Genomic DNA, 20278 nt, shown 5'->3' on the forward strand with positions numbered 1-20278 from the left:
ATTGGTACTGGTAGTTCTCGCCATGGTCTTTATGGTCTTCGATTGCGACCAGGGCTCCCGACGATTATTATCCTGATCTAAACACGGTGCTGATGCCTTAGTCTTGTATGGCTGGAAAGGGTTAACCTGGGCGCATGGCTTATCGTAGCACGCGCCAAAATGCACAGCTGGCACACGACTTTGAGTGGTATCCAGGCCAACATAGAAGTCTCCTGTAAAGTTCAAGTTGCATTCATATTTGTATAAATACCGAGCGCCTGCTCGACTCATCGCTGGATTCGATTCGAAGTTGACTTTATTCTGGGCTGGTACCTAAACTCGACAACACCTCACAATATCTATTCCACGAGCCCCCTATTGCTCGTGATATTTTTACCTCTCGCCTCACCGTTTACACAGGGAGTCCACGATGGACAGCCCAGCAGCAACAATGGCTCAACATCCACTCCTTCCTCCAGGAACTGTTCACTTGATCAATTGTATGGCTCTTAGCGGAGGTTGCTGTGGTCTTTTGCTGACTTATACATTCTAATCCTAGACGAGGAGGCAACCGAATCCCCAACATTCGTTCTCTCCCCAACCCCGTCAGACCCAAACGACCCACTGGTATGGCTTCTTCTGTTTGCTTCGTAAATTATATCCGCTAAGCCTTCTGTGTGACATAGAACTGGAGTAAATGGAGAAAGTATCTTAACTACAGTCTTGCTATGGGCGTTACCGTGGCTGCTTTCACCAAGTTCGTTGAAATGAGATCAGTTTTCCGAGTCTATTCCTTAGCTTACGATATGGCTGCTTTCGCCACAGCCTCTCGATCCAGACCGTCTTCTGGCAACAAATGACTGTTGATCTTGATGTGTCTATCAACCAACTCAGTAACGCACAGTCCGCCAAGCTTGCAGGTCTTGCCACAGGCTGCATTTTCTTCATCCCGTTTACCATCAAGTATGGTCGCAGCCTGACATACTTGGTTTCCACAGCTATCCTCGCAGCAGCAGCGTGGTGGACTTCATCGATGCACTCGTACGCAGAACTCCTCGCCACAGCCGTCATCACCGGCCTTAGCGGCGCAATCAACGAGACCGCGGTGCAGATGACTGTAATATCTCTCAGGGTGCCCTAATCCTATCTCGCATTGTCGCTAATGTTTCTTTCTGCAACAGATTGCCGATATTTTCTTCGTCCACCAGCGAGGCTCTGCCAACGGTCTTTATTTTACTGCCGTAATGGCAGGAAGCTTTTTGACTCCTTTGGGTGCCGGCTCCCAGGCCGTGACTCAGGGGTGGTGCTGGTCATACTACGCCCTCTCTATCTCTCTGACTGTTCTCTTCTTCATGTTCGTGTTCTTGTACGAAGAGACAAAATATGTTCCCGTTACCATCGGCGAAGGCAAGATCACAGAAAATAACCCACCGCACGACGAGAACAACATGGAAAAGGTTAAAAGCTTTGATAAAGGCGGTCTGGAGCTGAACTACATGCAGTCCAATTCCGCCACAGATGTTCGACTGGATTCTTACCGCGAACGCATGCGGTTGTTAACACCGACCTCGGAATCCTTACTGCGTATTTTCATCTTACCACTCCATGTCATCACTCTTCCACATGTCATGTTCACTGCTCTTCAGTTTGCTGGCTCGTTCTGTTTATGTCCGTCGTGTCCGTCGTCTTTTCTGCGCCCCCCTACAACTTCAATACTGCAGCAATTGGATACATGAACCTCGGACCTTTTGTTGGAAATATTTTCGGCAGCATTTACGGGGGACCTTTAGCGGACTGGACTGTATTACGCTTGGCGAAGAGGAATGGAGGAGTTTTCGAGCCAGAAATGCGCTTGTATCCCTTATTTCTACCCGTGATCACAATGGCTGGTGGTATTGTCATGTTTGGAGTCACTGCGGATCGATTAAGTCACTTTCCCCCTGATATTTTATGTTGCACTATCGCGTTGGTGGGACTAATAGCTCTAGGGAATGCATTGGATCTTCCCTAGCATGGGCGGTGCATTGTTCGCGTTTGGCCTCGGTGCAAACGGGGATATCACCTTCACATTTGTTATTGATACTTAGGGTTAGGTAAATCTATTGATCGTCCATCGAATGGCTTTGACTAACATGTCGTTTCGCAGCTGACTGCCGAAGCCTTTGTTGGTATTATATTTGTTCGCAATGCTGTCAGCGTGGGTGTTCCTTCGGCGCTTGTGCCTTGGATGTCAAACATGGGCCTTACCAACATGTAAATTCTGAGCGGCGTTATTTCTCTTCTCATCGGTCTTTTGTACGTTCCCATGATCATCTGGGGCAAGCGCATTCGAACTGCTCTGGCTCCTCGATATTTGCGACTTGTGGAGAGGCATATGCAAATTCAGTGTGCTGGGTACATGTACTCTCATTTTGCCAACCTGAGTTACATTCGTTTTTATTTACGACATGCGGCATCATTTCTTATGGCGGGAACTCAGGCTCCGTCTTGCTAGTAGTCATCAATGATCAAACACATACGCGGTTTCGATATTGCTCAACTTGGCCGGGTTTATCGTGATCGAACCAGTGTCTTGCAATGTTCGCAGCTATATACGAGCTAACTTGAAAGCCTTGCTTACTTTCTGGAAACATCCAGTGACGATATCTGATAATCTGTCCCCTATCCTCCTCAAAGCTTCTCCGCTGCTACACCGGGGAAGTTCGTGAGTCGATAGCAGTCAATGATCGGGCGCCCCTCAAACATGGTCATTACCCCGAGTGCGACCACGGCGTTCATCCAGTCGTAGGGGCTTCCCCCTGGTGCTTCAAACTTGATGTGCGTAAAATATTCAACATCATCCTGGCATACTGAGGGCGGTAGCTTTTCTGTTTGACCAGGGCCAGTGCGGAAAACACCCTGCGCGTTGACGAGAACGAAGATACCATCATCGGTCTGAAGAGTATACATGGCGTGCAACCTTGAGAACACCTAGATAGCGGTAAGCCGTATGAATCTCAGTTGATGGGTAACTTGCTTGAACTGTGCCAACCTTGTCAGGGCTGATGCGCTCCGCCCAGTCTGCACCACTTCTCTCCACAATCTTGCCCGTAATCCTGGGGCCTTTGACTGACCCGCTCAAGATAGGCAGAACGAGACGGGTGACGCCCGTGTTATCGACGTTTGCAATTTCGGACACGTTGGGATCCATATCGCAGACGATACGATAGATGAAGTCGAGATGCGGCATGCGCATGGGTGGCACAGCGACTCCACTTGGCGAGAAGGCGTTTCCGGGGGAGGGGACATGATCGGAGCTTCCGACGGGCGGTGCCATGACTAGGATGTATGCTGAGCGCGGGTCGACCTGCCGAATTTATCCTGGTTCAAAGTGACTAAAGGGGGGTCGGACTTTGAAGGGCCTTTGGGATTTGCACGACGTAGTAGGACATGTACCAAATGCTCGAGGTGGAGTTTTAAATAGTTGTTCACAACCAAGGTATTCGTAGGCTGATAAGAGGGGGGTTGTTACGCAGTTGTTCCAGACTCGGTAGAGCGATCACCTATCCATATCCCGAGTGCATGTGCCGACTCCTCAAAGCCAAAAGACCAAGTACGCATCACACTTTCGACTCGCGGCAACCGACGGTATCGGCAAGACTAGCCAGCCAAGATCCGGCGGCATCTCCTTCCCTATTAGGCCATTGGACGCGCCGACACCAAGCTGCCGGCACTTCCCGCACGCACCACCCGAGTGAGACACCCACTGTTAGTGTCTTGCCGGGGCCTACACCCACCCACTAACACCACTTTCTACACCCAAAGCCACCAATTCGTCGCCCGCGATGGCCTCGCAGCCAGACGCGGGCGCGCTGCCTGCGCGACCTCAGAAAGACCTCGCAGGCTCTCACCATGCCGTCAGCTCGCCACCGGACCCTTTCTTGACTCTTTCGCGCCCACGCGCGCCGACGCAGCGCCTAATAGCGCCCCTCCTAACCCGTCCTCGTACCTCGCAGGGAAACGAAGCACCTACCACCACTACCGCCGCGGCACTACAACGCGCCAACACGGCCCAATCCAAATACGACGCAGTATACCGTCTCCTAGCCGCTACGCTAGATAACATCGTCACCTCCTGCAACGAGGAGCTGAAGCCGTTCGCGCGGTCTATTATCCTGAGCTTCACTTCCTACCTCTCCCCAGGTCCGGGCCGACCCAGACCCGAAGGGACACGTATGACCTACGCCAGTACGGCCGCCCAGGGCCGACCAGCTAATATGCCCCGGCCCATAAGTGGCCTACGCCAACCAGCCTCGGGCCCGGATCTCCGGCTCCTGGCCCGCGTCGGAACCGAACGGCTCCCTAAAACCCGACTACACAACTCCTTCTCACTTAAACAGGCCATCTCGCAGGTCCTCAGCCTACCCCTATCAAACATTACGGACGTCAAACACACCGCCACAAGCCTCTCCATACGCCCCAGCTCGGAAGAAGTTAAGCAAAAGCTCCTCCAGAAAAAACAACAACTACAGCACTATCTCAACGCTAATAGCATCGACCTGCCCCTGAAATAGCAGACCTATCTCGTCCCCCGCTACCCAGTTAAGGTCTCGCGGGCCTACCTCGACACTCGTGACTTACCAGAGCTCCAAGAAACGGAGGCTAGAAGCGTCATTACCAAAGAAATCAAGGCCCAGACCGGCTTCGCCCCCCCCGGGCTTATCATATCGCCAGGCCTGGCCCTGACTATGTTTCCAACACCCAAACGCTTATTATCTCCTTTGACTACGAGGTCTCCGGTGAGTTCCGCCTATTTGGGTGTTCCGGCCGCTCGCGGCTCCTCCCATAGCGCCAGAAGCCAGTCATCCAGCATATAGATGGCTACCTCGCATACCACAACGGATATTACTACACTCGGTCCCCCCGCTGCGTTCAGTGCGACCAGACCGACTATACGACCAGTAGCATCCAATGCCCTAAGCCAGCCAAGTATGCCAACTGCTATGGCCTATACCCGGCCACATATAAGAACTGCCCGGCCAAGCCGGCGCTAAAAGAAGGACGAATCGTCCCCCCCACTAAGCGCCAGCTTCAGAGGATCAGACGGGCCCAGGCCCACGGATCAGAGGACCGCGGCACCTCCTCTCCCTACCCTCCACCTCCTCCACCTCCTCCATCAGAGCCAGAGCCCCAGCGCCCCAGCGCCCTAGTACCGCTAGCACCATCACAGTCAACCCAGAACCTACCCAGTCTATCACTTCCAGCTCGTCTACAGCCGGGAGCGAAGCAGACTTAGACATGGGCGAGGCAGACGACGCCCCAGTGCCAGGCGAGCCTACCCAGACCCCTATAATGCTCTTCTCGCCCGTCAAAGTGCGGGGCATCGCGTCCCAGTATAAGCTGAACGGCGCCAAGTCACCTGCTAGGCCACCACGCTTTGCTTTAATACAGAACGAAGACAGCACTATCTCCCCTATCCGAACGCCCCTAGGCACCAGAATAAGGGCAGTAAAGTCCAAGATAGTTAACTATAACGTCCAGAATCATACCGCGTTCTCGCAATTGGACAAAGAAGAGGCCTAGTGCCTCCCAAACCATAGACCCTAAGCCAAATCTATTAGTTACCTAGTACAATATTAATAGGGGGTCTACAGCAAACACCAACCTTCTCCAGGCCTACTAGGAGCATGGTATTAATATCATACTTACCCAGGAGCCCTGGACGATAGAAAAAAGCAAGCCAAGCTTAACACGCACCCAGGATACGACGTTTTCAACCCCGTAGACCACTAGCACGATGCTGACACCCGGCCACGGGTACTTACTTACGTCTGCAAACACCTGGAAGCACAGCAACTACGCCTAACGCCAACCAGAGACATACTATAGATCCAAGTACGTGGTTATACCATAGTTAATATCTACCGGCCGGGCGAGAGGGCCCATAACCTAACTACTACCGCACTACTCAACTACTTACCCCCGGAGCATTCTCTAATTATAAGGGACTTTAACTCCCGCCATAAAACCTGGGAGCCTGGAATTCAGTCAGAAAGAGCCGGCACTTCTATTTCCCAATAGGCGCAGAATCATAGACTTACCTATATTAAAGAAGCTAGAAAAGTGATATACGAGAACAAGAACGGGGCAGGTAACGTTATTAACCTATCCTTCTCTAATATCCTACTAGCCCGAGCTAAAGTATACGAGCAATTATACGCTGGCTCTGACCATGAGGCCATACTCACCACGCTACCTTATCCCCAGCTCCCTAAGCCGGATCTCTAGAGCCGTTCACGGGTACCACAACACCTACTCAAACGCTTCGCTAAACTAGTAAGTCAGGGGCCGCTCCCCACCGTCTCAAAACAGGCCATACGAGAGCAGCTAGACAAAGCTACCGTCACTATTATCGGCACCCTAAGGGCGGCTTTAAATACCACAAGCACTAAAGGAGGCCAACATGGCCGCGGAGCACCCTAGTGGACGCCAGAATGCGCAAGCTACTCATACTATAACCGCACACGAGAAGCACAACTAGAATAGCTTAGCACTTCGAAAAGTACTAAGCACGCCTACTAAGCGGAGAAGATAGCTACCGCAAAGTCCGTAGAAGCCCTATTCTCAATCACCAAGTAGCGCAACTCCAACCTAGCTATCAAAGAACCTCCCCTAGAGGTTAATAGCGAAAAGATAGCGGATATCCCGGGTAAAATAAATACCTTCCGGCGTATATTACTAAAACGCTTTACCTTAAACGACAATATAAAAGACCTAGACTCGGTATTATTTATTCTACGCTAGATCTTACCCTAGCGGACCACGGTTACCTTAACTAAGGCTACATAATACACACTCACGCAGAGCACATCTCCAGGGCCGGATAAAATCACTACGAAATTGTTAGCTACCGTCTAGGGACACATTCAAGAGCCTATCAGAGCCCTGTTCGAGGCCTACCTCACCTGCGGTTACTACCCTACCCCTTTCAAATAAGCGGAGATAGTAATCATTCGGAAGGCTAGTAAGCGGAAGCTCTCTAACTCTAGCTTATATAGGCCTATCTCGCTTCTTTTGTACCTAGGCAAGGGCCTTAAGCGCATCTTTACGTAGCGTACTATATAACATATAGTATATAATATAGTTATTAATTCATAATAATTTAGCGCACTCCCCGGCCGGAGTACTATCGATCTAACCTCCTATATAACGTATAATATAAAGAAAGCATTAGAAAGCGGCCTCACTACGACGATAATTATAATAGACACTAAAGGGGCGTTTAACACCACACTTCGAAATAGACTTATATGTTACGGCCAGCTAGTCGTAGGGGTAGTTTGCAGAAGTTGAGGCTGCGGAACTGGTAACAGTAATCGTAGTCGTGGAATAGTTTCAAGGAAACTATTGTTACGACCCAACATGAAGACCAGGGCGTGCCCCGCTGACGCCTAGCGGCTACGGCGCATCATATATGCAGGACGGGACGGAACATTGGGGAAACCCCAGGAACGGAAGAACTATGGTACAGGTCACGTGATGATAAGAGATATGATAAGGGATAAGGATATGTTGGATATGCGACATATCCAACCGAGTCAAGGATATGTTGGATATTCGGCATATCCAACATATCCAGACAAAGTGGACTGTACAGCACTGTTCAGTTAGGATCGGACTTGTATATAAGGATGGACTCGAGCCGGGCTCTAGGACAGACTTTCCATAGCTCTTCAGCAATTAACTTCGTATCAGGATTAACATCCGCTTTCAGCTACTACCTTGACAAGACTACGATTGATCACCGAAGCCTTACCTACCCTTACGATTGACAGACATAGCTTCCCTGAAGCTATCCCCGACTACGATTACTGTTACCAGTTCCGCAGCCTCAACTTCTGCAAACTACCCCTACGACTAGCTGGCCGTAACAACTATGTCTGTCAATCGTAAGGGTAGGTAAGGCTTCGGTGATCAATCGTAGTTGTTGGTTCACGGGGTCGTATACGACAAATAGTGGTAGCAATTATCACTCGTCTGTTGGTGATCCTATTGCTTGTTCTTCTTGTTGTTATTTCTATCTTACACTGTAGGCAGGAGTCGGTCGAAGTAGGTAGTGACGGCCTGGGTGGTTGCCCCACCTTTATCCGGCCGTGATGACTAAGCCAGTTGTCCCACTTCGCCCAGGGCAGGTGCCAGCCAGCCCATGGTACCTTCCCATTACTCCTTATCAGCCTTTGCTGTTCCAACAGTAGTCTTGTCAAGGTAGTAGCTGAAAGCGGATGTTAATCCTGATACGAAGTTAATTGCTGAAGAGCTATGGAAGTCTGTCCTAGAGTCCAGCTCAAGTCCATCCTTATATACAAGTCCTGATCCTGAACATGTCCCTTGTCCCTTGGGTCGTCTTGGGTCATTCTGATCCAGAATGATCGTTTAGCCCCCAAGTCGTGTTGGATCATATTGATCCCAAATGATCCTTATCTTATCATCACGTGACTTGTACCATAGTTCTTCCGTTCCGTGAGAGGGTGCCTTGTGTCCCCTTGTCCTGTGCGCAGCTGTGAGAAACCCAAGACACCAGTCCATTTCTACTTCTGCAAGCGTGGACGCAAGGCTACACCGCGCTACCTCCGCCAACGTATGGCCAAAGCAAGTATTGATTTCTTGTTAGGTTCTGCTAAGGGAGCCTCTCTTCTATGCGAATGGATAGAGGAGACCAATTTCTTTTCCGAAATTTGCCCGAGTCATTGAACAGGAACGTTAGGTGAAGACGGTAGCCTGTAATATAGTTTAGATTAGTATAACGTTAGACCATGTCGGCATAGCGCCCGGCACGTCCTTTTGTTACCAGACGTTAAATACATCATCATCATCATCATCACCTTGTCCTGTGCATGTATGGCGTAGTAACCGTCGTAAGCCTGCGGGGCAGGCCCTGTTCTTGGTCGTGCATGTTGGGTCGTAACATATAGCCTTGCGTCCATGCTTATAGAAGTAGAAATGGACTAGTGTCTTGGGTTTCCTATAGCTATAGTTGAGTAACGTATCTTAATAAGCGAATCTCTCGTGGTATGCTGTAAAGTCTCTATGATAGGATCTTGCTGCGTATAGCCTTCCTAGTAAGTGCCGAGGGAGGCGGAGTTCGGGCGGCTTGGGGTGAAGAATTATCTTGAGGTCGGCATATTGCCGAGGGTATTGGGATAGCCATTTTCTGGCAAAGGCTTGGAAGGTAGCTGCTTTAGCTTGCCTTTCTAGGTGCGCTAATGAGGGCTGTGGTTGTGATTTTGGGATTAGTTTGTAGGCTTCCTTGGCTAGAGCATCCGCTTCTTCATTTCCTGGTACTCCCGTGTGCCCAGGGCACCACCAAACATAAACCCTGCCGGGGGTTGTCCAGCTCTCTCTTTGTCTCCGAGTCCAGGAGGAAGAGAGCCTATTGAAGGCCCTAAATCTAGCCTGGCTGCTTCCTGTGCTCTGGGAATATAGTCTAGCCGCGACTACGAGGTTATCGAGGTAGATATAAATGTTATCTATTATACGAGCCGTAGGAGCCCGGGTGGCTTCTATCAGGCCGTGATACGTAGTATATACCTCCGCGTTATATACCTTAGTTTATGAGCCAAGTAGTTCGGATCTGCGGAAGATCTGCCGTATAGCTTGGTACCTTACCTAGCCTGCTCCGGCGGAGGTGCTGCTGCCGTCCGATATCTGGGACCCGTTAGTATAGATAATAATGTCCCGCTTAGAGAAAGTTGCTATCCTGCCTGTAAAGGAGAGGGCCTGTTCTTCTTTGGTCTTGTTAGGTTCGTAGCCGACCCTGGCGAGGGCTGTCTGCTAGTCCGCTAGTTGCTCCTAAGGGGGGAGTTTTAACGGATCGATGTATTTGGTATTTTTGTTTACGAGGCTTGCTATTCGTCGTAGCCGTGAGTCTGGTCCTGATTTGTCCCTGAGTTTTGTTCGGAGAGGGTGTCGCTTGTCTAGACGATGGATTTTGGTGGATGCTGTGTGGAGCTTTGCGTCTAGTATCACCTTTGCTGGGGGTAGAGCCGCCTTGCGCTGTAGGATCGGTATAGGCGTCGTTCTGTATACGGGGACTATCGCTCTGATGGCTTTGGTTTGCGTCGCGTCTAGTTGGTGTAGTAGATTATTAACCCCGTTTGAGATAGTACCTCTATTCTTTATCCGTCTCTTGCCGGGCTACTATGCTTTAGATGTATAGTACTGAGTGGGTAGTATATGAGAGGTGATCGCTCGACGAAGTAAGTACGTAGGCGCGCCCTAGAAAGTGTTCCTTAGTCCCCGTAGTCTATTGATTACTTGGTGTTGGTTTGCGTGTACCACAGGTTAGTCACATAGGTATTCCTGGTATCGCGATCGGTAGCAATATCGTTGGGTTAATCTGGTGTTCTTGTTGTTGTTATTATTGTTCTTAAGGAGAGTATCTAAACGCGAAGGCTCGTGATATGGAAGGAGGGAGCTGAGGTGTGTCACGTGCCGAAGACACGTGACATAGCTCGGCTCCGTGTATACCTAGCGATTGCCGTTTGTTCCCACAAGTACATATTCGTTCGTTATGAAAACCGCCGTAGCGGAGGTATTAAGGAGACCTCTTCTCCTTCGGGAACTATAGGTTTATAAAAACGCTAGCCCCTATCAAATAGAGGCGTCTTAGTAATTACCTTACGGCTTCCGCCTTAAACCAGGCTATTACCGTACTTAGCCTTTCGACTTCGTCCTTCCAGAGAAGTGTACTTTTTTAAGCTTGAGTTTCGTCGAGACCTGGATCTCTTTAAGGAGCTCCTCGGTCATAATTTCCAGCTTAGTGTTAGTTACTAGATAATACCTAGTATAAGGGACGTTTGCGATATAGGCTCGGATCTAGGTATCGCATTGCTCGATCGCTTACGCCTGGAGAAGGGCAGCGATCTATTCTCTATTCTCTAATAAGACTTTTACGCTATCTATTAACGAAGGTAGGAGTATTAATCCTATCTTAATATGGTCGATCCCCTTAAGGGCTTCTCGGGCTTGGGGACTTAGCCTTTCCCGAACGAAGATATATATATCGTAGGCTTTCTCGTTCCGAAGCGGGCTTTTAGGCGATAGATGCGTAAAGATAAGTAGATCCTTTAAGGCCGCCCGGTTTATAGCTTGTTTTGCGGCTTGTTTAGCTAGCATTGGTTCATCCTATCTTCTAGACAATAGCTAGCTCGCCGCCGCTACATATGAACGGACTAGGGGCGGCTGGTTCTGGGTTATGTACAAGGGATGACCCTAGGAACTCAGGTCAGTCTCGCTAGGCCCTATACTAATAGCATATATCCCATCGAGTGCTGACCGACGCCATTTTTGCCAAGCCCCAAAATCCCCTCTATTTACACTTTATTACCCCGCATTTAAAGGGGTACATTGACGATACAACATTTACCACTATGCTCTTTTACCTGTTATCACTACTATTACTAGCATTTCAATTGATGCTGCAATATCTTCTAGTGATTCTGATACCTCTATTGCTTCTAAAACTTCTGTTACTTCTGTACTCAGCACTATCCCATCGAGTGCTGTTGGGCTACAGATACATTCACAGAAGGGATCCTGACCACTCAGGGGCAGCCAAGAGTTTTCTCTACCAATCAATGACCCTATTTGAAAGGTACTTCGGTTGCCTATATATTTTGAGTGTGATAGAGGTACCAGCAATCATCAGAGTTACAAATCGCAACCCCACACTGCTTGCATCCTGACCTCGTCTTCTTTCTCCTATCTCTTCGCAAGTTCCGTGTGACTTCGCCTAATGCTATTCGTTTATTGTTACAAGACAAGCAAGCAGAGGGCTTCAGGAAGTATCGCAACGTTGATACAGGAATGTACAGACCCTTCAGAGTCACTATCGTCGCTCGAGGCCATCGTGACGAATTGGAATGTGTAGATAGGCGATTTTGGTGGTGAAGGGAAGCCAGGGATTCCTAGGGGTAAATGATGTACTGTCATGTATTCCTGATGTGAGGGGTTAAGAGTGGGTAAAAGAGTGGAGCAATGTATCTGTAGCCCAACAGCACTCGAAGGGATAGTAGTTGAGGTCTACCCAGAAGACCTAGCTGCTGCTTGTAATACAGCTTGTAAGCCAGACGGCTGTGACGAAGCCACAGTCCGGCCCTGTGAACCTCCGGCTACCGAGCATGGCCCTCCGGGCTCCTTCCGGCCCTTTGAAGTACCAGCCCGGGCCCGAGAGGTCCGGGGGCTGCCGGCAAGTGTTTGGCCCAGACGTCCGCAAGGACCTTCCAGTCCCTAGGGCAATCGATGAATACAACCACAAGATGAATGGGGTTGATGTGAGTGACCAGATGAGGTCTTATTATCAATACGGTCACCCTATTCGGCGAGGGGGCTGGCAGTCCCTAGCCTGGAATTTCCTGCTGGAAGTAGTAGTTGTGAATAGCTTCTTATTACAGCTCTGGGGTAGCCCTAGGTGGCAGGAGGTGGAATCCAACTATCAATGGCGGCAGTTACTAGCAGCCCAGCTTATTCAACGGTTTGGACCATTAGCAGGCGGGCGTAGACTATCACGACCTAGACGTACAGACAAGAGGAATACCTCTATTCCATGGGAACAGCATACAAAAGGGTCATGGAAGGTGAATTCGCCTTGCTCTTATTGTAGTAATCTGAGGGCAATAAGAAACCGCCAGACTCTAGGCGAGATATCTGGGAATACCCTCACGCGGCGTAAATATACGAGGAAGGGCTGCTTAGACTGTAACGTACCTTTATGCACCCAGGGGAATTGTTGGTACCTCTGGCATACGCAGAATATGTAGGCAATAGAGGTACTGTAACCCTATTGGTTAACTCTATAGATTTCCAACCCCTAATTGGCTCTACCCCGCCCTTGGCAAAAATGGCGTCAGTCAGCACTCGATGGGATAGCGGCCCCATGGCTCATGTCCCGGCAGGCAGTCTCACCGGTGTGCTTGTGTCCCCGATACGACGGCTTGAAGGTCCAACGCATGCATGCGACTGTTGCGATAGTGCATGTTGGCCATGAGGCGAGCAGATTGCTTCGTTGGATAATGCCGTTAGTTCAGAGATTCGCTGGAGCTCAGCAGGTTGTCACAGTCACAATTCAATGGCAGGAACAATCTACCAACTATGGGCCGTCAGCTCTCCTCGCTGGTGCTATCGAGGACTTCGGCTTCCTCGACCTGGCGATTCTCCGTGCAACTGTGCCTCAGTATACTATATCGTTGGGAGGTATTCTATTTGTGGCATGCAGGTGCAAGAAACAATCCCCCTTAGCGTGCTGTCAGCTTTCAGCCGGTGAAGACGAGACGAACCATGCAGCTTCGTTCGCCTTGTTCTGGTTCTGGTTGGAGGTCGTCTGCTGGCTGACGTCGAATCATAGAATGTCGCGAAGAACATTGCATCCAGTTCGCGCCACCCATTTTGTGAGCGTCTGAGTAGGGTCATGTACATGCAGGTAATGTGTGCTTTCCGCCTTCATTCCCATCAACCCCGCAAAGCGTACAGTGCCAAATAGGCTGGAGATAGGTAATGTTCGGAAGGCGACTCCCTGCCAGCCTGCGCTCTTCTTTGCTGCATGTTACTTATTGCTCATGTTATCCGCCTTGTTTTTTATCCATTGCCGGTTGCTGCTCCACGTGGCAGGCACCCCTCATGCATTCAGATGCGCGATAAGTGGTGCTCCACTCTCAAAAGGAATCCCAGGCAACTTTCCTATGATTGGCCCATTCGTAAAAGTTAGTGGTGCTATTCCCAGTCGATCGAAGAACCACAATCCCCACCGAGCTTTACATGCTTTGCAGCGTCAATCTGGCACTCCGGGAAGGTCGTGCGGGGCAATAGCACATCAACATCAGAGTATCCACAATGCACCCCGGACAATTCCCTTCACTGGGGTGGAACTGCACACCGGACGCTTAATATTCACCACCGCACGCAAGTGCAGCCCGAAGGCTTTCCGTTGGGCTATACGCAATCGCGAGGAGCGGCCAATGATATACAAAACAACTGCAGGCGTCCTCCTCAAGCACCGAGTCTTGGCACAGCAATATATGCAATGGAGAACTCTGTTTGTGGTTGTCTGTTAGCATGTGAAAAATGATTTCGATAGGTGAAGCCTGAAGCAGAGGCGTATAGAGTTGGAATTCAGACTTTCTGTCATCAGGCTCGTGAAGGTTCGTTTTGCCAGCTGCACAATCCTACCTATGACTTGGCGTGAGTTTCTGACAAAGATATCACTGCCAACAACCGTCCTCGCAAGCAACAATGACTCTCGAGATTGCCGGTAAAGTACAGAAACGTTTCGTACAAGATGCCGTAATTCTCCACAAGCTTGACCCTGTAAGGGGCAGCCCGACAACATACGGCCTCGACCGTCATCCTCACGATGCGGATGGGTCTCGAGAAGTGCTTCTCAAAAGAAAATTTCTCGATTCTATTGCACTCCTCGCTTCAACGCATAAAAATGCAGACCGAGTGTCGGCTGCGACGCTTGAGATAGGAGCACCGGAAGGCACAGTCGTCCGCATTGCTAGCAATGCTGGAGTGTGTGACACAACCTTGGTACTTCTTCGGGACTTAATATCAGATCTTCACGACGTGTCAAATAGGGGTAAGATTATCCCCTTTACCAAGAAGACGTAAGCTAATGTACTGGTCAGGCCTCACAACTGAACGGAGAATTGATGTTTTGATAAAGATTATTCGTATTGATGTGGAGAAGATTCGCTACTATTTTGAGAAGCTCCATAGAGTGCAGTCAGAGGTTCCCGATATCATGAACACCTTATTGCTGCTTTCTTCTGAGTCTGCTTTTGCCGACGTTCAACAATTTTCGGTGTGGATGGAAAACCTCAGTGCGGTCACGGCCATTCCGACAGGCGCGTCTGCCGTGCAGCTATTGCCCCATATTCTTTGGGCAGAAAAGGCAAAATGGGAGTACTCAACATATATTGAAGCGATGTTCTCGGCCCAAGGCAGTCAGTTACCCTGGTGGATATACCATATTTACAAGTTGGGAAGATACGCAGTCGCCTCGAGGGCGCTGTGCCAACTACCGGCGGAATACCCCGGACTTTTCTGTCCTATGCGGATAGAACCTATTCACTCCCCCCCGAGGCTCGACTTTTCGATTCCACCACACGAACGACCTCTGAGTGAGGTTCTTCGCAGGATTGTTGGAGACCGAGAAGATGAATTCGCGACTAGGCTGGCTTCAGTCTGGGGCGCTACGAACCCTGAGTCATACTTCCGTAAGGCCTCTCATCTCCGCCTCGCTGTTCATGCCGAAATGCAGCTTGTTGGTTTCTACGATCAGCACCCTGAGCTCTTACCTTCATTCCGGTTTATCGGGGTTAGTAAGAAAAGCTGCTTCTTGTGCCAGAAGTTCCTCCATATTCACCCGGCCTCCTTCTCTGTGTCTTCCTCCCACCAAAAGTTGTACTTGGCGTGGAGATCGCCACCCGCGTCAAACTCAAAATTACACAAGACATACAAATCGATTATCACGAACCTGTGTTCTTCAATGGAGACGATGGCCAGACAAGAGTTGCAATATCGAATCGGCAGCGCCAGGAATATCCAGCTTGACTCTACTGCCGGGGTATCCATATCGGGTCTCGTTGATTACAGACCTGTCAGTCCTCTAGACACGGCTATCGACCAACACGCTTCCTCCTCTCCAGGGTCGACCATCGACAATGAAACCCCGGCAGGAGCGCCTCTGAGAACAGATGATGATCTGTCAGCTACAGCTCGTGGGAGAGCGTTTTCAACGTCCAGTTCGCCAGATTGCAACGGTCATCAACCCACTGGATTTGTCTTCAATATTGTACGCGCTGACGACAGTCAGAGACGAGATGTTGTGTCTTCTGATGACATTCTTAATTCGTCGCAGGAGCCGTCATGGCAGATGCTGGTTGATCTACTGAGTTCCGACGACCAATTCAGCGTACGATTCAATAAGGAAAGAGAGTTTTTCGTGGTCAATGATGCCCTCTGGGTCAGGAACGAGCGCCAGTTCCACGCTTGTCTGCAATTTTTACGCAACTCTTCGTGTTGCAATGCGGAAGTTCAGGTTCGAACGTATGCCTCGATCAGTTCGGATGTCAAGTAGTCCATAAATTCATGTCCATTTTCGGATATCAGCCCTTTGAGACCTATGCCTACGTTGATGAGTCGCGAGTGCAATAATCAGAACAATGCGGGAGACCTTACTTCGTGCATGATCCTTGCGACGCTGCTAACCTGGTTGCTCACGTCTGTTATCCACCTTGTTTCCATTCATAGACGTTTGTTGGGCCAGATTAGCGCTGCCCTGCATTGCATATGTGGCAAGACGTGGATTCAGGAATTGCAGCTTGGGCGGCCTCCTGCATATGCGGTCCAGACATCGCAAAACACTCTAATAATGCATCAATGCCCAATCACACTATTTGTACGCACTTATACACACCGACGCATCTGGGACACCCTCGACGGCCAGTATGCCACATGTGGTATTTCAATGACTCAACCCTCTTTCTGTCTCGATTCAAGTATTGAATGGGTTCAACGGTTTACTACTCACCATATTTCTTCATCAATTTGAGCGAGACGCCGTGATCCCTCGCACCTTACCTGCTGGATATTACGTATCATGGCCCCTCGCAAGACCAAAGCCACGGAGTTTTACGCTGTGTTCGAAGGGCGCGTCGATGAGCCTACAATCTACTCGTCTTGGTATCAATTCCGGTTCCCGTGAACTAAGTGAGACTAATCCGGTTAGGGCTGATGCACACCCGCGGGTGACGGGATGCAGCGCTGTGTTCAAAGGTTTCAGTAGCCTTCAGAAGGCGTTAGACTACATGGAGGGGCTGAAGGTCCTTGCTCCGAGGCGAATGATCAGGGAAGGAGCTGAGGCATCTACTCCTGACGGGAAATCTGACGGCTATTATGCTGTCGCAAATGGCAGAAACCCTGGGGTATATCAATATTGGCGGTATAATCTTCCACAATAACCCGATAGTTGCGGCATTAAAATTCGATCCTAACTGGAATCAGTGGTCAAACACAGGCGCTATCTCAACTGCACGAAACCCCTGGTGCTTGCTGTAAGAAGTTCAAGACAAAGGAGCAAGCAGAGGCATTCATTGAGGAGTGGAAACAAGCTGTGGCTGGTGTGCTTCTGAGGTCCATCAGAGAGGCGCTGGACCAAGGAATGCGGCCAAAGGACATGAGCTTCGACGTTTCTGGTTTGTTTGACTGGGACCAGAATGACACCGAGAGCCACGATGAGGCAGTCGGCTTGGGTTTTGAAGCTCTCAGTATTCAGGACACGTAGACGGAGCAATGACAGACCAACGGCACAGGACGATTCTGCAGTAATATGAATTTACGCTATGTCGGACATACGTTCTCCTGCACAGGGCCACCGTGTCATGCGTGACGAATTTCGTCATTTTTGGAGTGGCTCTGAGCAAAACTGATCATCCCTAATTCTGGCGGACGTTAGAAAAGAGGCTCGGAAACTTCTGGCATGGCTCTTGTGGCGTAGCAGATACCGTCAGAGACACCTACCCTCTGTGCTAGCAATATCGCGAGCACAACCGACAGGTTCGCATTAATTCATGTTGATATGGGAAATGCTGGAGCAAGTGGTGCTCAGCCGTCGGAAAAACGCTCCCACAGTTGTCCTGAAAGCGGCCATCAAGTAAACGTATCACAGGACCATGGCCAACGAACACGTGGGGCGGGTACTCAACCCGAGTATCTAGCAGATCAGAGTGCCCGCATTACACTGCAGCGATGCCCATTTTCCACAGCTCCCCATCCCCTTGTGGCTTGTGGTAAGGTGCAATCGATCGGGGATGGGAAGCCAATCAGCTTACGGACCAGCCAGCCTATGCGCGAAATGGTTTTTAACGGCACACTCGTACGGTACGACTGCACTCGCTCGCCTCACCTTCGCCGATCTACGTGCACGTTAGAAATCGCTGCGGGTCTTGTGGCTGTAATTCGCCAGCTTGGCATGCTTGAATCGATGACTGACCAGATGCAGAACCATACGACTCTTGCTTCTTATTTCATCATTAGTGATGTTGGTGGCAGTACACCAAGCATGCAATACCAACCGCGAAGGGGCTGCTATTGCAGATACGACTTCGATAACGGCTGCTTTCCCGGCAAGTGCGTCCGAAGGTCATCAAGGGAACGCTAAGCTGCCGACCCTCCAAGATGGGCTCACTTGCTGTACCCTGCTGCATGCGCTTCATGGAAACCCCACCTCAACGGATCCCCAACCCGCCGCCGATGTCGCGCTGCACAATCTGGCTGTAGTGCTGCGGAAGACACTACATGGCCAGTTGCAGTGTGAGGCCGGGGGCGGGTGTTTTGATGTGAATGCCCAGCAAACGCGCGAAGCCATTCCTCCGTGCTATCGGTGCTTATAACTATCCCTGCCACCAGCATGTTGCTCTTTCTTTTTACAGCATTAAACTACCTAGTGCTTGCCATGTACCCTGTGCATTTCGTTGGAATGCTTCTTGTTTTCAAAGGCAGCCTTCCGTGAATTGCAACCACATCGAGCACTTTTCTCCTCTGCGTCCATGCCACTCAACTTTCTTCCATCTCATAATGTCGTTCGCCTGTGGGACCTGCTGGCAGACTTGGCCAACGTGGAGATCTCGGGATCAGCATGTCGCTGCCAAGTTCCACAAGGCGCCCGATTTCGAATGCGATACATGCGAGCGCTATTTCGGTAGTTGCACAGCCGTGGAACAGCACATGAACGCCCTTGATCACTGGGCGGAGTCTTCGTCAACTAGCTCGGATGGATCAGAGTATGACTGCTACTATGACGGGTGCACCGAATGCTTCGATGACGAGCAAGAACTTCAACATCACGAAGTACATGAGCACTACTACTGCAGTTCATGCGATCGAGATTTTGACAATGCAAATAGCATCAAAATGGTTCGTTCTTGATCACTTGGTTGATAGACAGCAGCGGCTAATATCAGCAGCACCGCAAGAGCAAGCAGCATCTTGGCAAGAAGCAACCTTGTTATTTCTGTGGAAAACTGTACGTGACGGCGGCGGGCATTTTCTATCATCTGGAGCGGGGGAAATGTCCCGAAGCCCCGCTGGATCGGATGAAGGTCTACGAGGCCGTCAAGCAGAGAGACCCGAATGGGTTAATCACCGAGCGACTGCGTCAGTGGTCTGGCAGCAGTCTGGAAGCTACGGCAGCTTCCTGGAACCCTAGCAGCAAAACATTCGACTGCCCCCTCTGTGGCAGTTCCTTCAAACTCCTCAACTCCCTGAACCAACACCTTCAGTCGCCTAAGCACCAGGAGAAAGTCTATCATTGCCCAAATCAGCGTTGCGGGGAGAAGTTTAGCGAGTTTGCCGCTGCTACTGAGCATTTACAGAGCGAAAGCTGCAACTACATCACCTTCGAGGCTGTGCAGGAAACGGCGAAGCGGATATTCGATCCGGGCCGCATGATTGCGTTCTAGTGGCATAAATGGAATACAAACCATTCATTCAAATGTGTTTGCCCCTCTAGAGTGACTGTGTCAAATATCTCGGAGCATGGTGACTTGGAATGCAGGAGGACGTGAAGCGTTTCGGCAAAGCCATTTTACAGGAAGGTGTCGCAGAAGAGAGGGGCGCTTTAGGTGGTGCAGCGGCAAGCGAGTGCTGACTGCGCTGGTGGGTTGAAGAGATACGTAGTAGGCTGGCGGCACGAATCAGCGAGCTATAAGAACCGAGGGAATACACCACTTGCTTCGCCCCTTGAAGCAGTGAAAAGTCCATAGTGTTCCCCAGCTATCATCGTTGCTTACATGCAGAAATCAACACCAGAACACAGCAGCAGCATTTGGTACTCTGTCGCGCAGAAGTCAAAGTGTATTTGAACAAACCCTCTGTCCAGTATGATGGGCTTACGAACCAGCCAGGACGCACAAGATGGATCTTAAGTACGACACAGCCTTCACATCCTTGAAGTATACTTTTAGCGAATCTTGCCTTGCGGACCAGGGGACGAGAGCGAGCGAATCCTCAACTTAGTGAGAAGCTTGGGATGGGATGTTGAGCGAGTCGAAATGAAGAGACCTGCCATGATTGACGACGGGGTTTGTAGGGGAACTGGCCAGTCAATGCTGCGCGTGCACTTGAATAGTGTTTTGGCATATTCAACTACCGCCTCCAAAGAGTTTGAACCTCATGGTCATGGTATGAGGCAGCGCCAGGCGGCGTGTGACGATATCAGGCGAGACAACACGGATTCATAAAGGATGCACAATTAGTTGTTCAC

The 20278-nt window shown here is 50.2% G+C and overlaps 5 protein-coding genes across 5 annotated transcripts; 4 read left to right on the forward strand and 1 right to left on the reverse strand.

Annotated features, from left to right (window-relative positions):
* Positions 1-409: 409 nt before the first annotated feature.
* Positions 410-2236, forward strand: BDP81DRAFT_455373 (major facilitator superfamily transporter; the record flags this gene model as incomplete). The annotated part of the gene is made up of 7 exons (XM_060593058.1): positions 410-479; positions 539-606; positions 666-736; positions 805-1096; positions 1161-1647; positions 1701-1948; positions 2126-2236. 7 exons carry the CDS (start codon positions 410-412, stop codon positions 2234-2236), a joined length of 1347 nt encoding a protein of 448 aa, XP_060438336.1.
* Positions 2237-2649: 413 nt separating this feature from the next.
* BDP81DRAFT_334392 (uncharacterized protein) lies at positions 2650-3295 on the reverse strand (the record flags this gene model as incomplete). Its single annotated transcript, XM_060585759.1, has 2 exons — positions 2650-2949; positions 3011-3295. The coding sequence occupies 2 exons, from the start codon at positions 3293-3295 to the stop codon at positions 2650-2652; spliced, it is 585 nt and encodes a 194-aa protein (XP_060438337.1).
* A 10715-nt stretch (positions 3296-14010) lies between these two features.
* On the forward strand, positions 14011-16229 carry BDP81DRAFT_386325 (uncharacterized protein). Its single transcript, XM_060587007.1, has 2 exons — positions 14011-14590; positions 14640-16229. Exons 1-2 carry the CDS (start codon positions 14245-14247, stop codon positions 16091-16093), a joined length of 1800 nt encoding a protein of 599 aa, XP_060438338.1. The 5' UTR covers positions 14011-14244; the 3' UTR covers positions 16094-16229.
* A 276-nt stretch (positions 16230-16505) lies between these two features.
* On the forward strand, positions 16506-17579 carry BDP81DRAFT_441497 (uncharacterized protein). The gene is made up of 3 exons (XM_060591599.1): positions 16506-16698; positions 16745-16957; positions 17020-17579. The coding sequence occupies exons 1-3, from the start codon at positions 16616-16618 to the stop codon at positions 17297-17299; spliced, it is 576 nt and encodes a 191-aa protein (XP_060438339.1). The 5' UTR covers positions 16506-16615; the 3' UTR covers positions 17300-17579.
* A 1012-nt stretch (positions 17580-18591) lies between these two features.
* On the forward strand, positions 18592-19475 carry BDP81DRAFT_334364 (uncharacterized protein; the record flags this gene model as incomplete). Its single annotated transcript, XM_060585756.1, has 2 exons — positions 18592-18930; positions 18978-19475. 2 exons carry the CDS (start codon positions 18592-18594, stop codon positions 19473-19475), a joined length of 837 nt encoding a protein of 278 aa, XP_060438340.1.
* Positions 19476-20278: the final 803 nt, after the last annotated feature.

The sequence above is a fragment of the Colletotrichum phormii genome (genome assembly GCF_030913505.1).
Source record: "Colletotrichum phormii strain CBS 102054 chromosome Unknown BDP81scaffold_36, whole genome shotgun sequence".
Classification (NCBI taxonomy): domain Eukaryota; kingdom Fungi; phylum Ascomycota; class Sordariomycetes; order Glomerellales; family Glomerellaceae; genus Colletotrichum; species Colletotrichum phormii.